This window comes from Grammomys surdaster, unplaced genomic scaffold (genome assembly GCF_004785775.1).
Source record: "Grammomys surdaster isolate TR1022 unplaced genomic scaffold, NIH_TR_1.0 806, whole genome shotgun sequence".
Lineage (NCBI taxonomy): Eukaryota > Metazoa > Chordata > Mammalia > Rodentia > Muridae > Grammomys > Grammomys surdaster.
The window spans coordinates 25,938-52,659 of record NW_021605225.1 but is presented as its reverse complement, the minus strand read 5'-3'; the positions used below and the strand labels follow the sequence as shown (position 1 = coordinate 52,659).

Below are 26,722 nucleotides of genomic sequence, written 5' to 3'. Positions count from 1 at the left end.
CTCCGGCAGGTAGCTATTACAGGGCTGCACTGAGCCGAGCGGGCCCTCTATTCAGAGGATCATCTTTCATGCCCCTCTGGCACAAGGCAGGGCGTAGAGTACCAAGTCCATGAAAGGTAATACAGTTTTGGTTTGCTACTTATAGAAGAAGCCAGTACCCACTTCAGCATATAACCAAATCAGTGCTCGGGATGAAATACATTCAGCGTGTATAAAATGTCCAGACTTACAATGGCCATATTCTTTTAGTGTTGCTTCAAACCTGGCTCCAGAGTCTGCTGCTAACTCAGATGCCAAGACTGTATTTCTTACATGTTCTGGGGGCACACATATGTGTCCAACGAATCTGTATCTCTTTAGACCAATCTAAATGATTTGGCCCTTTTCATGGCCATTACTTTGCTCAAGCAATTAGAATGCAATCAGCCTGAGGTTGTTTATGTTTCTGGAAAGGAGCCAGGTTGTGGTTGGTTACACATGTCTCTGCTATGCTGCAAGTACTCTTTTATTCAGTAGGCTTGCTTCATATCATACGTAAGCTCCAGCTCTGACACTTATCTGTGATGTGTAAATTACTTAACCACAATCCTCAACTTCTTATAACAATGCCCTGAGTCCAAGCGTTGCTGCCTTTGAATGATCCATGTATTAATACATGCAGTCCTTGGAAGAGGATGCAGGAGATGTACGCGCCATGTAAACCTGGTGGCGGATGCTGCTTCTACCTTCCTCCTGATGGCACCAAGTCAACTTTAGAATTCATGGTACTGTCACATGACAAGTGTGGCTTGAACCAGAAGTGTGCTAAGCGGCAGGGGCCAGTAATCAGGTGACTAGGAATCTACCTTGGATAATTCATGTGGGGAGGTAAATAAGACCATTCACAGAACTAAAGAGGAACTGGGCTGCTTTTAAAGAAAGACTGATGGACGCTGTGGCCTCGTGGGTAAAGATGGCGGGCTTTGACCTGTATGTGACCTTAGGTCTGTCACTAGTCATTAGCCTTGGGAAAGTACTGAAAGCTCTTGGTTGTCCTCCATAACTGTGGAACAAGTGGTGATAATAGTGTCCAACTTGTGGGTTCGTCAAACAATTAGAAGTGATTAACTTAAAGTATTCCACCCACAGTGGTGGGATGCAAAACATAGTTATAATTCATTCTAAGGGTTTCAGCAAATCGTGTTGTGACCATCATTATCTCATTGGGATTCTATTAATGTGAGAACATATCAGAATTGTCTTGACACCTATATATCCTTGTGGTTTTCGTTATAGATCCTTAATCTATATGTACTGTAAGCATAACACATTAAGCTAACAACTCAGCAATGACTTACGACAGATTAGTTATATTTTAAAACTAAGATTAAATCTTTTAAGACTAATTTGAGGTCTTTTTCTATCATGCCGTGGTTCTTAACACTGTATTTATTTAAAATTATTTCTGCTTTTTTGAGATTAAAATATATTTACATAATTTTTCATTTCCCTTTTCTCCCTCCAAATCCCCATATTCTTTCCTTGTTCTCTTTCAAATTCACACACACACACACACACCCCACACTACACGCACACCACACTATATACATATACCATACACACATCACACTACACACACACCACCCTACACACATACCACACTATACACATACACTACATACACACCACACTATACACATATACTACACACACACCACACACCACACACACCACACTATATACATATACACTACCCACATACCACATACCACACTACCCACATACCACATACCACACTACCCACACACACCACACACACACACCCTATACATATACATCACACACACACCACACACACACACCACACTACATACACACACCACACATACACAAACACACCACACTACACACATACACCACATACATATATATTCCTAAATACAAATACAACCTGCTGTTGTATTTGCTACATATGTGTATCTTTCAGGGCTGACTATTTGGTGTTGAATAACCAATGAGTGAACTTTTCCCTGGAGAAGACTGTATCTCCCATTCCCAGCATTCCTTGGTTGTTGTTTGCTCTCTGTGTATGGCTGAGGCCTCGTGGGCTTTCCCTCATGTCATGTCTGTTCAGTCCTTTGTTCAGCTCATGTTCCTTGATACTTGCAACCAATACATTATGCATTGTCCATTATTCCTGTGAAATAATTCTTGAATAGGGATATGCAAGGAAAAAAGACTTACCCAAAAACCTGTGTAAGGTTACCATATCGAGCTTAAAATGGTGGATGAGTCCATGGGAGTTGAAGAGGTGACACAATAGAGTTACCAGACTGTTCCCTGCAGAGGAATAGGCACTCACTTTATTTTTATTAACCAACCAACCAACCAACCAACCACAATAGCAACAAAATACTAGCAAGATTGAAAATAAGATTTAAAATTTCCAAAATAAGGTTTCTATGATAGAGTAATTCCCCACTTTTCATTTGAAACTATATATATTACATTTTTTCTAGGCTTCTCATTATATTGTGTAAATAAAATTAGTTCCCATCTTCTTATAACAGAGGAAAAGAAATTATTAAATGAAGGAATTTGTCTACTGAGTATGTATGTGTAATTTTAAGAACACATAGACCTTCAAAATATCCTTTAAGTCACTTCCAATTTACTTTTCACTGTAGAGATATTTAAGTTACTACATTATTCAACAATTGTAGTCCATTCATCCTATGGCACTTATCCAAAAGAAGACTGACTGAGATACTTCACAAAATTATGACAATACTCAAGAGATACTATCTATCTAAGAATAATAATTTTGAATTATAATTTAATTAATTTATTCATTATTTAAGATAAAGTCTCATTACACAGTAATCCAGGATAGCCTCAAATTCATGTTCCAGTAGTCTCAGTTTCCTGGGTGCCACCATGCCTGGGTGGCAGGTATTTTTAATACTTTATGAAAGTGTTTCAGAGATTAAAGACTTTGCAATGGATCAAGAGGCTGACCAAGTATCTTCAGTGGAATCTGAGTATTGCCAAAGAACATTCCTTTCAGGTACCTGGTTCAGTGTATCACCACAAATCTGATTGTCTTGGAGCCATTTCAGAACTCTCCAAGTTAGCAGATAGTACTGTAAACGATCTGTGACCATAGACTTATAACTGAAGCTAGTCTGGTGACAGTTCACAGCTGTTTATAATGAATTTTAGTGTGTGTGTGTGTGTGCATTTCTTTGAGGTTTACTTTTGAACTGTTGTGGTAGGTTAGCAGCAGGCTAATGAGCCGAGATAAACAAAACCTTTGATGGCTTCATTTCCCATTTCTGTAACAGTCATGATTATACTTTTTTTCAAATACCACTTAAGAAGTTATTTTTTTCACAGTTAATTTCAGTTATCAGTACCCCCTTCTAGCTGATGCAAACAAGAACAATGAAACATTATGGATTCCACCCATCGCATATATATTTCGGCTAGCTTTCCATAGAGTAAACATCCAAGACAAGATGTGACACTGCACATCTCTTGCTTGTCATCTCAAATGGTGTTGAGAAAACAATGGGCAATGACTTGATGAACACATAAGGCAGGTGATGAGTTAGACCATCAACATTAAGTGAGGTCTTTCACCGGCCTAATTTCATCTATGCTTTTTAATAAGTGGAGGAAAATGTATTTGATTATTTTCATTCATTAGGCATAAAACATGAAAGGGAGGCTTAATGGGAGTGTTTAATTTTCAGCTACAGCCTAAGTTTTTACACCCTTTCCCTGGCAATTACTTCCTTTTGATGATGCCAAACTTATCCAAGTGATACTTGCAATGGGCAGCCTCAGCTTCCTTAAGAAGCAACAATAACTACCTTGTCTGTAAGAGACAGAACTGGTCAGATGTGTTTCTGTGTGTTCACTTTTTAGTGACTAATATTGAGCTTTTGGACATGACCAGAATATTCTGTGAGGAAAGAGTGCAATCTGTGGTTTCCCAATTCTTTTGGGATCACAGTTCAGAAGGAAACCATCCTAACATGCTAAGGTCAGATTCAGTCCTCATTCTTCATCTGAATTAATTTTCCCCTCCCTGGTCTGTCCCAACTGACTATAGATTTATGAGAGTGGGAAAAGAAGGAAAAAAGGCATTTTTTCTAAAAATACAAATTGTTTCTCATGAAATGAATCCATTTTATGGTGTATATTTTAGTGAGAATTCTTTGAGGATAACTTACCATTTGTCAAGCGATCAAACAAGAAAATGTCAAAGTCCCACATTCCAACTTTGGAGAGCATATGCTGAGAAGGCAAACAAAAATAATGCCCAAGTGAAGCACACACTAAGATTCAAACATCTACTTCTAGACATGGTGATTTAAACAAAAACTCGGAAACTAGTATTCTACTCTATGTACAATAGATTTGGGGTAAACCAGATTCTACTCCATTCACTAATGTCAGCTCAAGGGGCAGGCTCTGAGTTGAAACCACCTGGTCTAATATCAGCCACTTTTCTTCCTGGCTGTTGGACCTTGGTTACATCCTTAACTTCTCTGACCCTCATTTGAAAAATGTGGCTGATACCATCTTCATCAGAGGGTTGTTTGTAGGGGTAGAGCGAGGTAGGGCTATATGCCCCAAATGCCCGTCACAGTGCTTGTTCACAGGGAGCACAGGTATAGGTGTCTGTTAAACCAGGGTGTGTACTGTAGGGAGAAGTGTTGTTCTGTTTGTATTGGTGATATTTGGGTTTAAATCCAGGATCTTCATGCCAGTCAAGAACTTCACCACTGAACTATAGCCCCAGTTCTTATCATAAAAACTTAAAAACAAAGTGAAAACCACTGATGAGCATACTATATTGCCCAGTGTGGACTGCATGTAAAGTTAACTGTATAAAAAACCAGTGAGTACACCAGTCAGAATGGCTAAGATCAAAAACACAGGTGACAGCAGATGTTGGCGAGGATGTGGAGAAAGAGGAACACTTCTCCACTGTTGGTGGAATTGTAAACTGGTACAACCACTATGGAAAGCAGTCTGGCGGTATCTCAGAAAATTGAACATAGTGTTACCTGAGGACCCAGCTATACCACTCCTGGGCATATACCCAAAAGATGTTTCAACATACAACAGGGACACATGCTCCACCATGTTCATAGCAGCCTTATTTATAATAGGCAGAAGTTGGAAAGAACCCAGATGCCCTTCAACAGAAGAATGGATGCAGAAAATGTGGTACATTTATACAATGGAGTACTACTCAGCTATTAAAAACAACGAGTTCATGAAATTCTTAGGCAAATGGATGGAGCTGGAAAATATCATCTTGAGTGAGGTGACCCAATCTCAAAAGAACATACATGGTATGCACTCACTGATAAGTGGATATTAGCCCAAAAGCTCACAATTTCTAAGAAACAACGTATAGACCACATAAAACTCACATAGAAGAAGGAAGACCAAAGTGTGGATGCTTTGGTCCTTTCTAGAAGGAGTATCAAAAGTTTCAACCAGAGCTCTCAAAGTCTAAACCGCCAGCCAGAGAGCACAAAGGGAGGAACTCATGCACCTGTATAGGGAATTGAGGGTGACCTTGTCAGACTTCAGTGAAAGTGGAGGACTATGGTCCCCAAAAGTTTGGATCCCCTACTGTGTGGGAATTTGAGAGCAGGGAGAAGGGACTGGGAGGATGTTTGGAGCACACCCTCACAAAAATAGGAGGAGGGGGTATGGGATAAGGGGCTTTGGGGGAGAATGGGAGAGGAGATAACATTGAAAGGTAAATATAAATACGTATAATATCCAATAAAAAAAACCACACAGATAAAGGGTCTAAAAAAAAAAAGAGAGGGAGAGAGTTTACTTATTTCTAAATTATTTTCAAAAGTTTCTAGCTGCTAATTGGCTAAGATCCTATTTTAAGCTCTCCACAAAAGAATTTAAGTCTCTGTTCAATATTCTCAAGAGAGATGTAAATCCTAATTTTCCTCAACAATTAATTGACAAAAGAGAGGTAATCTCACAAAAAGTAGAAGAAGCTATTACTAATGGATATATTATATAGTCTGATTAGTTGTCGGTGGTGCTATAACAGTCCTTTAACAAAAGATTATTAATATAGATTTATATATCCTTAAATAGGGTCTTCATGACTCTCTGAGTGTGGAAGGAGCGACTGTTGGCCCTTCTGCCCTGATTTTACAAGAACTCTGAAAAATTGGCTTTAAAAACAAAAGAGGGGGAACGGTACCCCCCAGAAGGAGTCCCCCTGAAATACTCTCCATCATGCCTTGTTTACTTTTATCTCTCTAAAGCTGAAAGCTCATGGCAAATCTGCTGCTGACTGCCTCTGGCACCACCGAGACCAACAAAACTTTGCCACAGATATGGGGATGGACTCTCTTACACTAAAAGGGAATGGCCCAGACTCAGTTCCCTTATGGGGCAGAGGACTGATATTCCTGTCTGATACCACAGAAGGCACAGCTAACCGGCTACCAAAAAAGATTAATGAAAAAAATAGATAACCCCACAAAGCCAGGCCCAACCATAAATAAGATGAATAACAATTTACATCCAGGGAAGAGAAATCTCCCTGAGAATTCCCTTCTTTTTCCTTTCCAGGTAAAAATGAATCACTCATGATGCCTGCTGTTAGAAGTTCTAATCCAGATGCTGGCCTCCGAAATTATACTACTCAGACCTTTGAAGGGCCACTGACAAGAACATCAAACAACTACAGATTGACATCACTAATCTGAAGAAATCCCTTGTTTCACTGTCTGAAGAGACCTCCTAAAATCGCAAAGATCCTTATTGGACTTGATTTACTCTAGTACAATAGAAAAGGCTGTGTACAGCTCTTGACTGTGTACAGCCCTTAAAGAGGAAGGTTGCCTTTACATAGACAAGACAAGGAGGGTTAAAGAGAGCATGAAATAGGTCAGTGAAGGCACTAAGAAAAATCAGAGAGAGAAAGAGACAGATGAATGTTGGTACAAGAATTGGTTTTCAGCCTCTCCAAGGTTGTCAACCCTATTTCCTCCCATCTTGGGACCATTATTTGGGTTCTTTTTGCTTATTTCTGCTATTCCCTGGCCCTCAAATAGGCAGACTAACTCTGTGATACAACAGATAAATAAGTAGGTAGCAAAACCTACTCAGATACATTATCATAAGTTAGCTATGGAGGACCACGAGACTCAAGATGAGGTTGTTACTTTATACAGGGTGTTTCCAAAACCCATCTCCACCCAACCTAAAAGGGGGGACTTCTGCCCCTAGACCAAGCAGAGAGGGGCCACCTAGAACCCCCTCTGTCAGGCGATCTGAATTCTTGCTTAGGCTGCGAGGCTAAGCACTGCAAGGGAATATAAATAAAAGATAAAAATATCTATCTGGGTTCCCTGAGGGACAAGCCTGACTGCATAGGGGTTGATGTCAAAAGTATCGCCTCTCTAGGAAAAAGACATCGGGACGGGTATGGCCCTCATGCCTCACTGGACAACGACAGGGGGACTGGAGCCATTACAAGGTCCCCTTCAAGTACTGGAGGTCAGGTCTCTATTCCCGCCTTCGAATGTTTAGAATTGCCACAGCCCTTCTATACTTAGAGAAGGGAGGAGATGTCAGGGGCAGCCCTGCTTACACACTGAAGGCTTAAAATCAGCCATAGGCCTAAAATCAGCAATAGGCCTGTCATACATGTATACTAACACCAAGTCTTGGGTCTCAGTGGAAAAACATCAAAATAGATGGCTATAAGCTAATGTAGACAGGCAGCTTTTGTGGAAATTTACAAGTCTGAGCAGTCATAGACCTTGTAAATAGGTAGCTTTGGCAAACAATACCAACTTAGATAAGGACAAGCGAGTGATAAGTAGAGTCATAGTGACTTGCCCCCTGAACCTTCACCCAGCCGATACCCGGTTCTGAAAGATATCTGTATTCCCCCTGAACACCCACACTCCAGTGTCATTCCCTTCCCCATATCCTGGCTTTCTGTGTTTATAATCCCTGTGTGAATGAATTACGATTTGAGAAAAAATCAATTATTAAAAAAAAAAGAAAAAAGAAAAAAAAGGAAACCAGTGAGTAAGTGACCATGCCACAGAATTTGAAGACTATGTATAATGAAGACTTATTTTTTTTTTTATTCAAGAGTAAGTCATATTTAGAATTAGATGTGACATAGAAGGTGAGATGGTTAATTCTCTCTGTTTCATAGTTCTAATAATTCCATCCATCTCTCTTTGAAGGTATAGTCACTAATACAAGGACTAGCTCATGATTCTCTCTGCTCCTGAGTGGTTCTGTGTCCTGTGAAAAATCCAGTGACTTATATAGCTTGCTTAGCCCTCACAATGTATTCAATAAACAAAGGGGTCTGTTTGGAGAGAACTTTTACCCAAATCATACAATATGAAAGGGAGAGCGAGGCCCTGTCTTCTGACAGGAGACTTCTGGTTATTATTTTGCCTATATCTCAACATCACCTTTAAAAATGTGGCTGCCTAGAGGAGAGAACTTACCATGAGTGCTCTGTCACCGACAGTGCAGTGTTAGAAGTTATTATTGATCTCCTTTCAACAAATTAGCCAAGTATCCACTACCTATTCAACTGCCCATCAACCATCACCTACTAACCAATCATCTACCAACCAAACACCAATTACAGGTGAAACACTGATCAACCAACCTACTAACTAACCAACCACCAACAAGCCACCAACTACCAAACAACCACCAGCTACAAACCAATCAACCAACTACCAACTATTAATTTATCAACAACTACAAGCTAACTAATCAACCAACCAATTTACAACCAACCACCACTAACCAACCAACCAAGTACCACCAACCAACCAACCACCAACTACCAACCAACTGCTAACCAACATGTCAACCAACTACCAACCAACAAGTCAACCACCAACTACCAACCAAACAGTGATCATTTAATTCCACCCTTAGGTTGTTGTAAGGTCTAATTAATTTTTTTCCTTTTATAGACAGGATATTAGAATTTTGTTCCTCTGATACTATTTATTGTTCATTTTTTAATGGCATATATGTAGTAATATATCATTATATGGAGATATTATATACCATGTAAGCTACAAATGATTACTATTGACCTCTGTTTGAATGGTGCCAAGTTTACTCCTGAAATTTAAATTCCTTTGGCAACTTAGGCTGGAAGTAACTTGAAAATTGTTTTTAAACAATCACACTTGATAATTACTGAAGGTATTTTCAGTTGGCACTATACAAGACAATTTGGTGGATTTAAAGATTTACTTATACACTAAGTAGTAGTGTTTCAGGCCATGCCAACACTTTACTTTGTTTGGCGTTGTATAAATATATTCTACACAATTATAAAAGTGAAAATAGCTAGTGTGTATTTGGTGTAAGCATATTAAGCATAGGGCCATGTTTTACCTCAGGATCAGCTGTGTAGCTTGGTGACATATTTAGTCAAATATCATATTAGCTTGCATAAATCCTGGGTTTAATCCCCAGCACTCCCTATCCCATAAATACAAAGACCACATGTTATATCTAGAAAATCTTTAATTACCTCTAAGAGGTACATTTTTCTATAACTGTAATTTTGTGTTTGGGAAAATAAGTATAGATGTGCTAAATAACAAACCCAAAGTCACAAAGCCCCTGAGAGGCAGAGTAGGGTTCAGACTCAGGTGATGTCAGCTGGGGCAAAGGCTCTTGGCCACTGCCTGCTGCAGGGAGACCTAGAGGTATCTGGCTTACCCTTGCTTGTCCAAGGTAGTCTTCATCCAGCAGGTGGAGGGGGGCCTGCGGTATAATCCCTCGGAGAAGCCTAGATGCATGGAAGTATCTTTGGAAACTTAACAGTCTTTTCACCTTTTTCTTGGTGCCAATTTCCCCTGAGTGTGTTGTATCTGTGGAAAGGAATCAGAAGCAGAATTCATGTGTTTAAAAGAGGGATCATTTTCTCTGTGTAGAGAATAATATATTAAAAGGAGAGACATTTAAAAGACACTTGAAGGGCTAAATAGAGTTGAATATGGTCTATTAACTTGATGTTTGAAATTCTTCTAATAAATGAGACAAACAAACAAGTGATCTTCTTGCCCTTTCTCTCCTCTGTCCCTCTGGGTCTCTCTTCTTTTGACAGAGTCTTGTATATAGCCAAGGCTGACCTCAAAATCATGATCTTTCTGCTGAGGCTGTTGAGTCCTGGGATTAATACACATAGCTTAGTGTTAGTTACATATTTTTCATACACCTTTCTTATATAATTTTGGATGACATGAACTGTATGAATTGAAAACTTCACTTTTTGGTTCGTTAATCCTCTTCAAATGTTAGAAGACTGCGAGAGAAATGTTTCCTGTTTTCTGAGGAATATCATTGACTAACTAACAATGCTGCAGAAAAAGCAAAGAGGATTCGTGCCTTGTGACTGTGTGCTCTCTCGCGCTGGGAGTTGTAAGTACTTTACCCAGGCGGCAGAGACTCATTCATGTTCACGTCTTGATGCTGACACTGTGGTGACTGTACAGAAATGTGGCAGGTATCATATGTGGACATCTGCTAAGGCATGTCTTATCTTACACAAAATTTTCCTGTCACTTTTGAGTTGTACAGTCGATGTCTTCAGCAAAGGTTAGATGTGAGTCAATTCAGGAGTCTGGTAGGAAAATGTATAGCTGGTGTATAGAGTAATTCGTTTTCTTCCATGTCTTCTTCCATCTCCCCTTTTCCCCTATAGCACTCAAAATTACCACTAATGAGAAAAAGAATGCCGGGGAAACTCAGAACAGTGAAGGACCATGTGTAACTCATTACTTGGCTGCGTGGAGCATGGAAAAGCATCATTCAAGGCCACAAGACCAGCTCTGCCCTGAAAACACTGCCTGATTAAAATGGCTAGTATTTAAAGCCAATGTAGATTTCACCCATGGAAAGAGGCAAACGTGTGCGCATGGAGGTAAGAGAGTGGCTGAGGTTGTGTTTGGCCTACATCAATATTAAGAATGCCATCTGTCAACTTCATTCTGCAGACAGCTTCTCCTTTCTATGAGTTTGTTATGGTAAAACATCAAATGAAGGTACTCATTCATTTATTAAACATAAAAAGCCAGAGCTGAGTGGTGGTGTCACATGCTTTTAATCCTAGCACTTGGGAGGCAGAGGCAGGTGGATCTTTGTACACCATTTAGTCTACAAACGAGTTTCAGGACAGCCAGGACTGTTACACAGAGAAACCCTGTTTTGAAGAACCAAAACAACAAACAAACAAAAACAAACAAAAAACAATAAAGAAACCCTGAATACCTTTTATGGGACTGTCCTAGACATTTTAGTGAGCAAAAACAAGATCTCTACCCTCTTAGAGGGGACACGGCAGTGAGAGGTTGACAATGTGTAACATAAAAGAAAAGGAATAATAAAAACTGAAGATAGATGTAATGAGAGTAGTAAATGTGTGTGCGTGTGTGTGCATGTGTGTGTGCGTGTGCGTGTGTATGCAGAGAACAAGGGATCAGAAATTCCATCTCAGTAGCAGTCAACACTGGCTTAATGAGAAGATAGAATCTGACCTAAATTAGAGGCACTGAGGGAATTAGCTGAGTAAACACCTGGGGATGCCTTTCAGGTATAGAAACTGGATCAACCAGGAGTGGGAGCCTGTTTAGGATTTTGGAATGAGCACTGAAAAGAAGGACCAGTCCCTGCGAAGAGGAAAGAGAGGGTGGACTGAAGGATGAATTCTTGGAACAGAGGCTGGCCTGGAAAGGAGATGTCTCGAGAAGTTGTTGAAATAGCCCAGTCAGGAGTGATGGCTGCTGAGACACAGTGGAGTCAGGGGAGGGTAGTGGGTAGTGACAATTCTGGCATTTTGGTTTCTTTAAAAAAAAAAAAAACAGAATTACTATAAGAATATGTTTTCATTTTAATCCCAGGTGTGGGATACGGGGCTGCTTCAGATTGTCCACCGCAGCTGTCTATGATTTTCCTTGTGCAGGGGTGTGATTCTGCCAGTGACAGATAGTTTCTTGGATCCTGTAGCGTTAGGAATTAAGGGGACTTTTCGGAGAGTATATAAATGCTAGGGCTTCCAAGAGGCGGGGTGGGTTGTTGATTGGCTGATCGTTGGTTGGTTGTGGTTTGTTATGTAGTTGGGAAAAAATGAAGAAAGAAGAAATTAGAGATCCTGATGGTAAAGACCAAACGTGCCCCAAGAAGCTTGACATTCCCAATCAGCAGGAAGTGGTCTAACGATAGTCTCACCCCATTTCCTTTCTGTCCTTTCTCTCTCTCCTATCTAGAGTTAGGAGGTCAGAAGGGTGGGGAAAGAATGGAGAAGGGTGGAAGAAAGAAACCACAAAGTAGCTAAAGACAGTCTATCAGAGAAAGCACAGAAATGGTGGAGGACTGTGAAAGGTATTTTAGTTATATCCAAATTTTTTTTTTGCCAGAATAGGTGGGAGAATGGCCTGCTATCTCTTGAGACAGAGAGGGGTGCAGTGAATTTGATGTCAAGTCCAGAGCTTGAGAGAGGACAGGGTTAGGGGTACCGGGTGGGACTCAGATGAGGTTAGCCAGAGTGAATGTGAAGATCCCTGAGAAATGATCCAAGCTTGAAGTGTGGGGTGACTCCACATCCTCTTCAGAATGGTATAGAGAAGAACAGAATTATGGGAGGTGAGGAGGGAGCAGATGGAAAGCAGGATAATGTCATTTCCCGGAAGCCTTCTGAACAAACACAACAGTGTGAGACACTAAGTATCGAACGTTGTTAATGGTGCCTGCAGGAACACCGACTCCGTACACTTAGAAAGCACACATTTTATTGTTTACACGCACAATAACTCCTTTTAGCAGTGGATACATCTCGCACTCGGGGAAAGGGCCAGTTATTGGTCCAGGACAGAAGATGTCCATGTGAACTGTGACACACTGCACCAGGAAATGAGAATATTAAATGCAGTGGGTTTGTGTAAAGGATGAGTTGGTGAGATGGCTCAGTGGTGCTTACTGTCCAGTGTAATGATCTGAGCTGGATCTCCAGGACTCAATAGTGGAAGGAGAAAACCAACTCCATAAGATGTCTTCTGACCAATGCACACACGCACACACACAGAGAACAACACAAGATGTCTTCTGACCAATGGATGTACGCATACACACACACACACACACGTATGCAGAGAACCAACTTTGCAAGATGTCTGCTGACTAACACACACACACACACTTGCACGCACAGAATATATGACAGGAGGCTTTAAGAGACCCCTTTAAGCAAAAGGGAAAAACTTGAGCTTCAAAATAAATGATGGAAGAATAAATTTCAAACCTCTAAACAAAATAAGAAGAAAAACATCAATGAATTTACAGTGTAGCAGGCAAGTGCTTAAGAGAAGAGAAAGCTTTTTGCAGAGAGTGCTGACCAATAAATGCAACAGAAATAATAGGATGGGAAAATTGTCACTTTGTAGCCATTAAGGTAATAACTGAATTGGGCCAGAATCCTTAATGGATATTACAATGATTAAGGAAAATTTAAAATACATCAGGTAATTGGATAATACCACAGGACAGAGAGAGTGGGCAGGGCTTTTTTTTGTGGCTGAATATGAAAAAGATAGCTTCTTTATTAAGCATTCAACCCTCACTATTCAAGGGAGAAACTGGCACTTCCTCACACTTTGCACTAAGATACAACAGCAGGGATGTAATGCTCTTGCTCAAAATAGGCAAGTGACTTCTTCAACAGAGAAGTCCAGAGTCGGGGAGGAGGAGGAGAAGGGGGACAGTATCAGATGTGGGCAGAGACAGGGGAGAGGCACAGAGGACCAGGAGAATGAATGGAAATCTGCAGCTGCTGGAGGTGGGGGAATCTTTAGGAAGTACCAGAGATCTGAGATGGAGGTGGCTCCCAGGAGTCAATGCAGGTGACCACAGTCAAGATGCCTAACAGTGGGGAGATGAGATCTGAAGAGCCATTTCCTGTAGCCAGGCAGGACCCCAAGTGGAAGGATGGTGACACCAATCCACCCACAAAACTTTTCCACCCAAAATTTGTCCTGTCTATAAGAAATGTAGGAACAAAGATGGAGCAGAGACTGAAGGAATGGTTAACTTATCCCATGGGCAAACACCAATTCCTGATACTATTAATGACACTCTTTATGTTTGCAGACAGGAGCCTAGCATAACTGTACTCTGCAAGGCTCTACCCAGCAGATGACTGAAATCGAAAGAGAGCTGGGGAAAGGATTGAAGGAACTGAAGGGGATAAAAACTCCATAGAAAGCTAACAGAGTCAACTCACCTGGACTCCTCGGAGCTCTCAGAGACTGAGCCACCAACCAGAGAAGTTCCTGGCACATATGTAGCAGACATGCAGCTCTGTCTCCATGTGGGCCTCCTAACAACTGGAGCTGGGGGCTATCCCTAAGGCTGTATCCTGACTGGAATACAGCATATTTATTCTGCTACATTGTATTCGTAGTGGAGCTCGATTAGGCAGTAGGAGAGGAGGTAGAGCTGGGAGAAGGAGAGAGGAAGGGGAGGGGAGAAAAAGAGGAAGGGAAGGGGAGGGAGAGAGGAAGGGGAGGAGAAGGAGGAGATTCTCCACCATGGAGGGGTCAAAAGCAGTGTAGCAACTTCTATCAAAAGGTTAGATATTTGGTAACAACTCTGTGTGGGCATCTTGTTATGTGAGTATTTCCAAATATATAAATCAACTGGATAATCTTTAAGCATAAAGAGTCTTCATTCTACCAGGTACTGCAAGGATGGCAGATAATGTCTGGGGTTCAGCCGAGCTTTGTGGATGCAGCGTGGGGGATTGGCAGAGCCATCCCCTATGCTGGCGTCTCATGGGTGCCAGGGCCTGTGCATCTAGCTAGCCAAAGCCCCAGTCAGAGCTGAGGAGCAGCGGGAACATGGTGGGTGCCCGGGAACAAGCTGGACTGGGTGTTGTTTTCTAAATATCACTCCTACAGGAATCCATTCCCCAATAGGACTGCCTTGTCTTGCCTCAGTGGGAGAGGATGCAGCTAATCCTGCAGAGACTTGATATGCCAGGATGGGGGGGATACCTGAGAAGTGGCACCTTCTCACAGGAGAAGGAGAGGAGGGATGGAGTAGGGGCTCTGTGAGGGGGGACTGGGAGGGAACAGCATTTGGAATGTAAATAAATAAATAAATAAATAAATAAATAAAAGTTCAGGATGAAGGACACTTTTCCAAGCACTTGGCCTATAGTCTTAAAAGAATGTCACAAAACATAACAGTAGCATGAAGTATTATTTCACATTAATGGACCCCAGCAATACTGAACTAAGTACACGGTGTGGTTCTGAATTGGTGCCTGGAGCAGAAACAAAGTGTCCATAAACAACATTATTAAGATTACTTGTCAAATTCGGATGTGGGATTGTTTATGTGTGGATAACACTGTATTTGTGAATTTCTAAAACTGTGATAAGGGTCATCGCCCCTGCTTTAGTTTTGTGGAAGGCACACAAGATCCTGAGTGGAAGAACATAATTCTCATTGGTAGAGGAAGGACATCAATAATGGCATAAATTGATTCATATCTACCTCAGCTGCTTAGGAACATCCATTTTGTGTTACGTGAGACAATGAAGCCATAAAGACTAAGAGCATAGTTGAGAGAAAAAAATTCATTTAGAAAACTGCTTGAAAAGAAACCACAATTTCACACTATAAGCTGCTTTTGGAAGTAATGAAATGTGCTATTCAATTCTTGACTAAGTTTTGACATCACTGTTTCCAAAAGGACTAAGAGTAAACAGCTAGCCTTTCTTTTGATAATTAGGAGTGAGGTTATATACATCATAGACAGAAATTTAAATGTAGCTAAGTCTTACATAGTTCTTCTAAACTCAGCTCAGAAAAATCTAGGGAATCATAACAGTGTTCCTAGTAACAGAATACTAGGCCTGTTTAAGAGAAGCTGTTTAATGGCGTGCTCAGTTGTCCCTGTGCATCTGTTTGCCTTTTATTGAGCAATGGTCCACATCTCAGTTGGAGTAGTTATCCTAAGCTGTTCCGTTGCCTAATCTATGTAAGCATTGCCCCAAGTGTGGAATTTAACTTCTCTTGCTTTATGAATACAACCAGGATGAATGTATTAACACATTTTTTTGCATGACTTTAGTGCTAATTTTAGGGTTATGGAATTTGTATTGGCTCTGCCAGTATGGTAATTTGACAATTTCACAAGTTGGGATTGGCTTAATTGCAAACATTTTGGAATTTCTTCTTCATTTCTGAGCACCTCTCGGTAGCAGCTCTGGGTAGGGACTGGTCAGTGTGGTAGGAAGAAAGAACTTAAGGGTATATAACCACCAATGTGTGCTTGCATCCACATTATGGATGTCTGCTGTATGCCTGGCTCTCCAGACAAGTTCCCCACCAGCTGTTCCTAGATGATGGCTAGTTAACAGCTGTGCAGAGTGGCCTAGGTGGTACTGAGGACAAAGGAAATGGTCGTTAAATGAGCAGAGCTGGACACAGGCAGACATGAACATACAACGACTTGCATCCAGTATCAGGACTTATGAACAGTTAACAAACTGAATCCCCCTAAATAATGTGCTCAGATTCCCTTTTCTAATTATTGCAATAATTATTATCATTAAACTCCTTGCTGAATAAGTGACCATTTAAACTTTTCTTTCTTCTCTTACAGGCTTCTTACTATGTCATGTACCATGTATAGTTACTGATGTAGATGACTGATTAGATACAGGCTCAGCAATCACTTGATAAAACTTTTTACCTTGTGGTATCTGGTACAAAATCTCACATATGTGGAAGTAGTCAAAATTGTGTTAGCATTTTTCTCTCCTTGTCATTTCTTTATGTTGGGATCCTCTGAGCTTCTCTTTTCTAGACCATTATACATAGATAAGAGGCAAATGTAAACTAAATTCATCCCACTGTGTGTGTGTTTTAGAATATCACAGTGTATTCCATTAATATTCACAAAACTACAAATTAGTAAAAATAACTAACAGTTGGTTAAATTTGGAAACATTTGATTAGAAAATATTACTGATGCCCTTGAGTAATAGGCCAGTTTATTATATTTATTTATTTTACAGGCACACACGCACACACACACACACACACACACACACACAGAGTTAAATGACAGTGTGCAGACTCTCTCCTTCTATCTTATGGTTCCAGGGATTGAACTCAGGTTGTCAGGGTTGGTAGCAAGTGCCTTTACCCACTGAGCTACCCACCAATAAGCCAATAATAAAAAATTGTGTTTAGTTTTGAAATAATTTTCCCAATGATCTTCAAAACAGAGAAGAAGGCCAATCCTGTGTTTCCTGCCCCTGCTCTTTGCCTTAGCAGACCCCTGTTCCGTGCTCACTTGAGCTCATGTGGTTCAAGTTCACTTTACTCATAAGTTTGTTTTCCTTACTTAGTTTATGATCTGAAGACTGGATTCTTGTTAGTTTTCTTTAACTTTTTACAATACCCTGCAAGTTGTAGGTATGAATACAAAATGATGGGACCCAATCAGTTCTTTCTTGTATCTAATGTACTCTAAGAACTCTGAACTTTGAGGAAATCAGGATCAAATTCCAGTTTTCAAAATGCAACGTTAACGTAGATGGACTGGGTTGATTCCTTTGGCAGTTTGTGTCCTGAAGCACAGAAGCAGGTTTACAGTCAAGCTGTCTCTCTTATTACATGTACTGCAGCTTCAGATTCAGCAAAGATTCTCTGCAAAGCTGGGGCATGGGGGTGGGTGCAAATGGAGATGTCCAGGATTGTAATTTTCTTGAAAGCACACACAAGGCTTAGAGATGGAAACTGTGTAGGTACAGTTGCCCTGCAGAAATAATGTTTTAAATAGGCTATATTTTAAAAAAGGGTGGGGGAATCTAAAGCGATTGTGTACAGAAAACAGCACTGATGGATTTTCAGAACTTATTCTGTGGATTTCCCTTTGATGAGAACTAAGGACGTCACCTCAGAACGAGGCCCCTCCTCACTGCATTGTAAATGTGCTGCTTAATCTTCACGTGCTCTAAGTAAATCTCATGGGTGCAATGATTGCTGCATCAAAGTCTCACCTTCCAAAGTTTAGCATCTCTGGACATTAGTTTTTAGTCATTCAAAAATAAAAGAAGCTGCCAAATAAACCTTTAAAATAAAATATGACATGTTTATCTTCCCAGCCTTTTGGAAGTCACAAATGGCTATATTTGTGTAATTTTTTCTGTGTATTTTTTGAGAGTCAGAAAATGGTGATAGAGACATATGACAGGAATATATATATATATATATATATATATATATATATATGATCAAATGTGGAACTTTTTCTCATATGGTTGGACATATTCTTTCAGCAAAGTCATTACCAGTGGCTTTTCAGATCTTGAGCAATTTTATGGAGTTAAAATACAAACTAAATTCATTTGCATCGAGAGCATATGAAGGGCTCAGATTTTAACAAAAAAGTAAGGAGACCAATTGTGACGATTAATGAAGAGGTAAAGATACATAAAACAAAATGTCATCTTTGTCATAATCCTCACTGTCATCAGTAGCGACAGCAGCAGCAGCATATACATACACACAGGGAAAAAGAGAGGAGAAAAAAAAGAATGCCAAGCCGAAGTCAGACACTAGCACTTTAAAATTCGAAGTTAAGGAAGAGATTCAAGTTTAAATAATCTAAGATGCTATTTTTAAGCTCCCTCAACTCAGGTCTTGAATAGAATGTATTCAAGCCCTGTGACATTTTCTCTTCTGTGTACAAAATCCACTCACGATGTCTTGATGGCTGTCACTAAGAGAAAAACTTTGTTTCACAGCCATAGGGTGGGAGGAGGAGGAGGGGGGGGGGAAGAGGAGGAGGAGGAGGAGGAGGAAGAGGGAGAGCAGAGTCTTCCACAAGACAGGGTAAAATGTTTCCCTGGATCTAACTTTTTGACATTTAGTTCCTGTTCAGTTGCTATTTTACTTTTACGTTCTTGACATTGATGGCTGAGTTGAGTCACAGGGTTGTGGACTTGCTCTCTGCCTGACAGCATCCACACTCGCTATGCTTGTGGAAGGAGCCCTGGAGGGTGAGATGCTCCATCTCCCTCAGCTGCACAAGACAGCACTGGTTTTAGACTATTATTTTGGCCTACCATAAAAACCCATCATAACCCATGTTATGTTATCTCCAGCTTCTGGGATGGGGAATGGCTGGAAAATGATTGCCTCCTTTTGTAAGGAGAGACATCATCAGAAGTAAGCTCTTAAAACTAGTTTGGGCAATAGGAAGATTTTTCCCCCCAAAATCTCAGTTTGAATGAAATTTAAATGAATTTGTAGGAAACAGATCAAATTTCCTTCATCCCGAGGAAGAAATCCATGCCAGGCACAGTGCGGTTTTCCAGAACCCTTTGCTTCTGACTTTGAGATGTTTAGCAAATCCAGAGTTTTGAAGGCGATGGTTTGTGGTAAGTAAATTGAAGTGACTAAACTTTCAGGGGATTCTACATCTCCTGAGGCTAAACACTGAAGTATTAACTCTCTCAGTCTTGTGTATTTTAAGTAAATATGGTGTTTTATCTGGGGATGTGCATCTGGACTGTAAGTTTCACTACAAAAATTCCAAACATGTGACATAAGGCTCCTCTGCCTTCACTTTGTCTGTAACCTTATCCCCCCATCCCAGAATACTCAACCAAGTCCCTGCTTCTAGTTCACTCTCTCCACTCCTCCTCACCTACCACTGACAGATTTATTTCTTAGGCACAACTCCTTCCAGGTCAGCCCTCTTCAGCAAATCCTTCAGTGGCTCCCTCATGTCTAATTTGTTCAGTCATTATTACTGACTTTGGCCCTCATGGCTGTCCACATGCCTGCAGACAAACAGCTCTTCTGCTCGTGGTTCAGTTGGTGTTGTTCACTATATTTTTCTGCTTTAACACCATCTCATAGCCATCTACCTTTGATCAGGCCACTTCAAGTCTTGCTTCCTGGCCCTCTGGTCAGATGCATTCAGTTGTCTCTGTGAGCCCTCATAGTTCCCAGTTAGTACTGTAGTAACTTAGCTTAGCAGGCAAATGTTCAACCCTTTTGAGAGACCCTGTAGACAGGACTATGTCTTGCTTATTGTGGAGCCTGGTTTTGGCCCTCGATGACCCACAGTTCCATATGTGTATAGCAACACTGTTGTGACAACAACTACAGCTCTTTATGCTATACATGGGTAAGGAACAGTGCCCCCTCATGGTATTAGCAGTGGGCAAAGTGGTGTATTCTCACATTGAACTGGAGCAGAGAGCAGAGACTCACTTTTCTGTGGCTGCTTCTGAGTCCACCTGCATGAGAAACAGACCAAATACCAAAGACACAGAAGGCTCACTTGATCCAGAGCAGTGCAACTGGCTTCCTGTCACACAAGCCCCAGCACAACAGGGATAGTAAGTACTCGGGGATGATGAAAGTCAGAAACACCGAGAGCTCAGAAGGTGGGTCATGTTTGTTAGAGCAGATAGTGAAGCCGGTCATTAAGAATTGTTTACAGATGGGGTTGGAGAGGATTAGGCATTTATTCCAGACATCACAGCAAATAAGTAACAGAGCAGGGATTCGAACCTGGGTTTGCCTATCCTGAGGGTGAGGCTGTGTTCATTATATCCCATATTTTACAGGACATGGGCAAAGAGTCAGGTACATGTGGCAGCACAGGCTCCTGTTCTTTTCTGGGACTCAGTGACAGGTCAGGACTTAAAAGATTTCAATTTTTTTTTTAAAGTATGTGGAAATACAATGAGACGTACAAGTGAAACTCGGAATGGTAGCTGTTGAGGGCGGGTGGAGAGGTGCCGAGAGAGAGGAAATGGAAAATTTCTGTGCACTGGGTTTAGAGTTCTGCTACATAAAATGAAAAAGTTCCAGAGACCTGCTGTACAATAATGAACTTATAGTGAAAACTCTGTTCTGTGTACTTCAAAATATTAAGAGAGTGAATCCCTTATGCTGCTATACAAAAGCATTGTAAAACAAAAACAATAAAGAAAACTTCAACATAACTCGAGAATGAGTGTTTAAAAGTCAACAAAGGCTTAAAGGTTGAAGATGAATTTGGTATTATGGAACAGGAATGTCAGAGTGAGGGGCAGCGGAATGCTAATTGTGAGAGATAACCACCAAAATAGCCAGAAAATAGCCAGAGAGAGAACATCATGGAGCAAATTGAAAGTGATTTTATGCATGTTACTTTCCTATTGCACCGAATGCACAAATGTAATATTGGGAAATAAATAATAAATCACTTGTGGGTTTTAAAATTGAAAACACATGTCTAACAGACACTGACTTAATGTGATTTGATTATTGCGTTGTTACCCAAAGAGAGTCACAGACAGTGGTTAGTGCCTGCAGCTTTGGACAAGACAGACATATTTGCTGTGTATAGAGAACAGAGCAGTTGCTGGGAGAGGGGGATGTGCTTGGGAAACAGGGTGTTCAGAATAAAACTCTGACAGGATATACATAGTTGTCTGCTTTAACCATTTTGAAGGCCCCCAAATCTCTTAAAAAGTATAGCCAAAGGGACACTGCCTGATGTTCCATATGGTCATATTCATTTTCTTCTGTCCTTTCCTTCTAGGAAGGATGCGTTTTATACATGGTCTAAATATTTCTAGTTGTATTTATAATATTTAAGTACTATTCTAATCAGGGATGGGTACCATTCATCTCTAATCCTCTCTGGTAGTTCTCGAGGTGTGCAATGGACACTTTTGAGCTGTGAATGGACCATTTTCAGCAGTATGGAAAGGGCCTATCTACAAATACACACTGAGCGCTTACTTAACTCTGTGGAGAACTGAAGCCTTGAATACACAGTGTACAGTGTTGCAGGCTTGCTCTCCCTCAAGGGAACATTGTAGAATGCCCCTTTTACTTTCATTGCAATGAATAAGGAAGGTTTTAGCACAAAATATCCAGGAATGTGTGAGCATGAGTCTAATGAGTGCTCCAGTCGTCAGAACATAATGTTACTGGCTCCTCCTGGCCCCTCCTTTGATAGACTCAGGAGTCCATCATTCCATAGAGACAGGGGTAGGATGGTGTCTGGGATGTAAATGTGGGTGTTGGGTAGGGCAGAGAGTGTGAGGACAGAGCTTAGAAAGGGACGGGAAAGGACGAGAGAGAGAGAGAGAGAGAGAGAGAGAGAGAGAGAGAGAGAGCTTTCAAATACTCAGAAATGGGTTTGAAAGTTACCCTCTATGAGTTCTCATAATCGCTTCTGCTGGGATTAAAGACATGCATCATCATGACTGACTATAGTGTTTAGCCAGCTAAGAAATTATTGTCTAGACCAGGTTGGCCTTGAACTCAGAGACATCCACCTGCATGTCTTCCATAAGGGTATGCTAGAATTAAGATATATGTCAATGTACCAGACCCTGTTATTTATTTTAGGGATCAGTTTTCTGTTGCAATTAAGAGGCAAAACCATTACTCAGGTGAGCTGTCTGTGGCACAGTTTGATTAGTTCACACGTACATGCTAAACAGAATTCCAAGTGAGTTGAAACTAGTCTAAGATCAGGCCTTAAAAGCAAGACCCAGCCAGCTTTTCAGCACCCCAGAGAGTACTCTATCAGTAGTGACAAGTGGCAGTCTGCCCTCTTGGTGACCTCCTGTGGTTGACAGGTTTCATACTGCTGGAGGATGAAGACTCAGGCCTGTGCTATTGGGAGAACATCCAGATCTTTTCTTCCAAGTGTCAGAGATATCATGATGGGGAACAAAGGTCAGAAGTACAGTTAAGTTCAAGGTCCTTCAGCTTGGAACATTTTCATGATTTCTTTCTCTTTCTTATGCATGGTTTTGAATGTTGCGGTTGCAAATTTCTCAGTGTGCCTTGGCTGAAAACCACTTAATAATACTCTAGGAGCCTGACTTTCAAAGCTGTGCCATCAAAATGTATACCCCCAAGAAGCTCAGGTCACTTAAAATGTGTGATTGTCTGTTGCTTGATGTCTAGTTATAGTGCATATCAGATTTATTCAAAGTATTTGCTTTGAGGATTGAAGGCCCTGAAGCAGATAAGAACCCCACAGGAAGACCAACAGAGTCAACTAACCTGGACTCCTGGGAGCTTTCAGAGACTGAACCACCAAACAGAGAGCTAGACTGAGGACACCCCTTCCCCCAAGAACATATGTAGGAGATGTGCAGCTCAGGCTCTATCTGGGCTCCCCCAACAACTGGAGAAGGGGGCTGTCCTTAAAGCTGTAGTCTGGCTGTGGAATCTATTTCCCCAACAGGCCCACTTTGTCTGGCCTTAGTAGGAGAGGATCTGCCTAATCCTGAGGGAACTTGGTACACCAAGATGGGAGGACGCAGGGAGGGGGGGGGGGTGGGGGGGGGGGTGAGGGCACTCTGAGAAGGAGACTGGGTGAGGGACTCTGTGAAGGGGGATCAGGAGGTGAGCAGCATCTGGAATGTAAATCAAAATACTTTTTACCAACTTTAAATCAAAAGAGAGGCTGAATGACGTCACAGTGATAGCACTTCTATAATAATGATATCGAAGCAGCATTGCAATAATTTTAGAAGCTGCTTAAAGATACTTTAAACTTAAAAATAAATGGCCAAGTGGCTTCTTCACACATTAGGCAGTAATGAATACTTTAAGACACAAATCAACCCGAGTGCTATTGGGATTTATGAGTTGTAGGGGGCATTACTCCCTGGGAGGCATTTGAGGAGTGTTGGGGAGCGTTTTTGTTTGTCAAAATGATGGAAAGGGTCAGAATGGAATTTAGTGGAAGGATACCTGACTCTGAGGCTCTGTTTTATATATAAGCTGGAGGGTTTCTGTTTTCCATAGCACAGCAGCCTCCCCTGTTCAGGAGGTAATCTGCAAATGAAGGCAGGGCAGTTTTAGCAGTGGGTCATGGGGTAGAGTGCAGAAGCAGGGTGTGTGGGATAGAACTTTTCCAGGATTTTCCCTCCAGTTTAGGAAAAGATCTTGGCAATGCCAGAGCAGATTTGTATACCAGTCAGATTATAGACCTTACAGAAACAATTGGCCATACAATCATATTCTTTACATCATCAAAATAATAATAGCTTGAGACGATAATTTGGCATTTCTAGAAAGTGTGCAAGTTAAATTGCAAAAACTTGTTCTCAGTGTCCTCATTTTTCATAATGGTGTTGAGCCTTGAGGACTCATACATAATCAATTATGGCAAATAGATGTTACTCATTTTTGATTTTGGAAAATTGAAATATGTACATGTGACTTAACACTTTTTAGGCTTTCTAGTTGCAACTGCTTTAACAAGAGAAGTAACTAAAAATTATAATTAGTTATTGCCTATGTTATCTTTCTATGCTTGGTGTTCCATATCAGATTATAGACAATGGAACTGGCTATTGCAGTCAAACATTTGAGATGCTTTGTTGACAATTTAATATTACCCATATAACTGAGATTCCTTATAACCCAATGGAACAAGGAATTGTTGAATGTGCACACATGCAAAAAAAAAAATTGGCTCCTTAAAACTAAAGGGGGGGAATTATACCCCCCCCCCCCCAGGTCACCAAAAGCACATCTTGCTTTTGTGTTATTTGTTTTGAATTTTCTGCAAACTGATGCTAAGGGTCAGTCTGCAGCAGATCGCCACTGGCATCCAGTCACTTCCAGCTCATTTGCCAGGGTCGAATGGAGAGACCCTCTAACTAATACATGGAATAGTCCTGACCCTGTTTTAATTTGGGGTAGTGGCTCGGTCTACATTTTCTCAGAAAAAGAAAATGGAGCCTGATGGCTGCCTGAAAGATTGGTCCGTCAAGTGGACACAGATCTTGAGCCTAATAATTGTGATTCTGATGATGAAGATGGCTCAAAATCCTTCTCTGCCAGCTGATTTAACTTGGCATGTAGTCTTTTGTCAGTACTTAAAGCCACTCACTATACTGGTGGCCAGACTTTGTGTCTGAATCCCTGTCAACCAGCAGTTGGATTAGACACTGGAACATTTCCACTTCCGACCTTATTTTCCACATTGCTTGGATAAATCATGTTGCTTTTAACCTTTTGAACTTTGTGTCTCAAGCAGATAGGTTGCCTTCACACAGGATTACTCTCATCAAGCTCAGCTATTCATCATGGCAGTTATCCATTGCTATGAAGAGCTACATTGAGTGCATGCCCACAGGTCCTTGGTCTGAATGTGGCTTTGGTCTATATTTTGAGAAAGAGTGTGCCAACGAAGGCCAGTTAGTCAAAGACAGGTAAGAGTGTCTTGAGCTCCTATAAACCTAAGCCAGAGGGGTACATCAATATGCTATGTATTACCCCAAAGACGGGTAATATAGGAGCAATGTAGATGCCAACCTAAGACAGACACAGTTGCCTGGCCACTCTGTACCCCAGATGGGATGAAATATTGTACCCCATCCAGCTGCTGGCAATGCTCATATTTTATAAAACTAAAAAGGGGGAATTGTGCCCTTCCCCCAGCCTTGAGCAGGCCTGAGAGACCTTGTTTACCAGAATAGATCAAATAATAGGACCTAGGTGGAACTACCCACCTTGGCTGCATGACAATAGACACCTAGGTGGAGTTACCCACCTTGGCTGCACGTACAGCCTGCTACAGGAACTGCCTGCTGAGCTTGCCTTGAGACATCTCTGGCTGTGACCTGTGACCAAGAACAGATTATCCCACCCATCTCTCCTGGCTGAAACTAAGAAGGGTTTGGGCAGGGTCTTTCCCTTTAAATTGAGAGCTGAACATTAAAGCATCTAGCCTTGATCAGAGAACTTTGTCTTGGCTTCATCTCTTCTTACCCTCCGTCTCCCTTTCAGTCCCAGCCCTCTTTTCAGGTGAACCTGTTCGACTCGTGGCCGTGAGCGGCCAAGGATGGTTTTGAACTTCTGATCTTCCTGCCTCCACCTTCACCTCCATGGGGCTTCATGGTTTTGAGGTGTGCCTCTAGTCACATCCTAAGGCTTTAGGTGGTTTTCACGGGACTCTGGCAAGTTGTTAAGAGAAGGTTATTACAGACAACAAGACTGGCCTCTCCTGCCTCTGTTCTTGTTCTACTGCAGGACCTAACCCTGGGGCCTCACTAGAGCTGAACATATACTGCTCATCATCTTGAGCTTCTAACATGGAGATAAATAAACTTCCATTCTTTATAAAGTTCCCCAAAGTAGAAATTTCTGGTTTCTTTGGAGACTCAGGTTATAATGATATTTTGCTGGGGCAGACAGGTGAAAGGATATTTTGCTATAGCAGACACATGAAAGGATGCATGATGTTCAGAAAGAATATGAATATGACCCCACAGACAGTGGGACCTTGAGCTTTGGTTCGCCTTGCTCCACCTCGCTAGTCTTTACTGATAGCACGGATGCATTGGTTCACCTTACATTGCATTGCTGATCTTCAGTTGTAGTGACTTCATAGAGAGAAACTCACCAAAGAACTCCTGAGATTCCTTCAGCCTCTTGCAGATTCTTCACTCATGTGGTTGGTGAGCCTCATGGTTTTGTCTGGTTTGAACTGCTATTGCTGCTTCCTGTGTGGTGTCTGCCTGGTGGACTGGACTGAGAACTGGAATTGCCCCAAAGAACTATTTCTAAACAGGTTCATGTCCCCCATATCCTAATAACCATTCTTTTCCACTGCCTTAGCTAGGTG

At 41.3% G+C, this 26,722-nt stretch overlaps 1 protein-coding gene across 1 annotated transcript in view; it reads right to left on the bottom strand.

Moving 5' to 3' along the window:
- The window catches only part of Pde7b (phosphodiesterase 7B), a 60,645-nt gene extending 34,661 nt beyond the window's left edge, over positions 1 to 25,984 (bottom strand). The window contains exons 1-4 of the mRNA XM_028782608.1: positions 25,867 to 25,984; positions 9,763 to 9,914; positions 4,218 to 4,281; positions 2,224 to 2,319 (exon numbers count right to left, since the gene is read on the bottom strand). Coding sequence (XP_028638441.1) covers positions 2,224 to 2,319; positions 4,218 to 4,281; positions 9,763 to 9,914; positions 25,867 to 25,984 — 430 coding nt within the window. The remainder of the gene's footprint in view (positions 1 to 2,223; positions 2,320 to 4,217; positions 4,282 to 9,762; positions 9,915 to 25,866) is intronic.
- Positions 25,985 to 26,722: the final 738 nt, after the last annotated feature.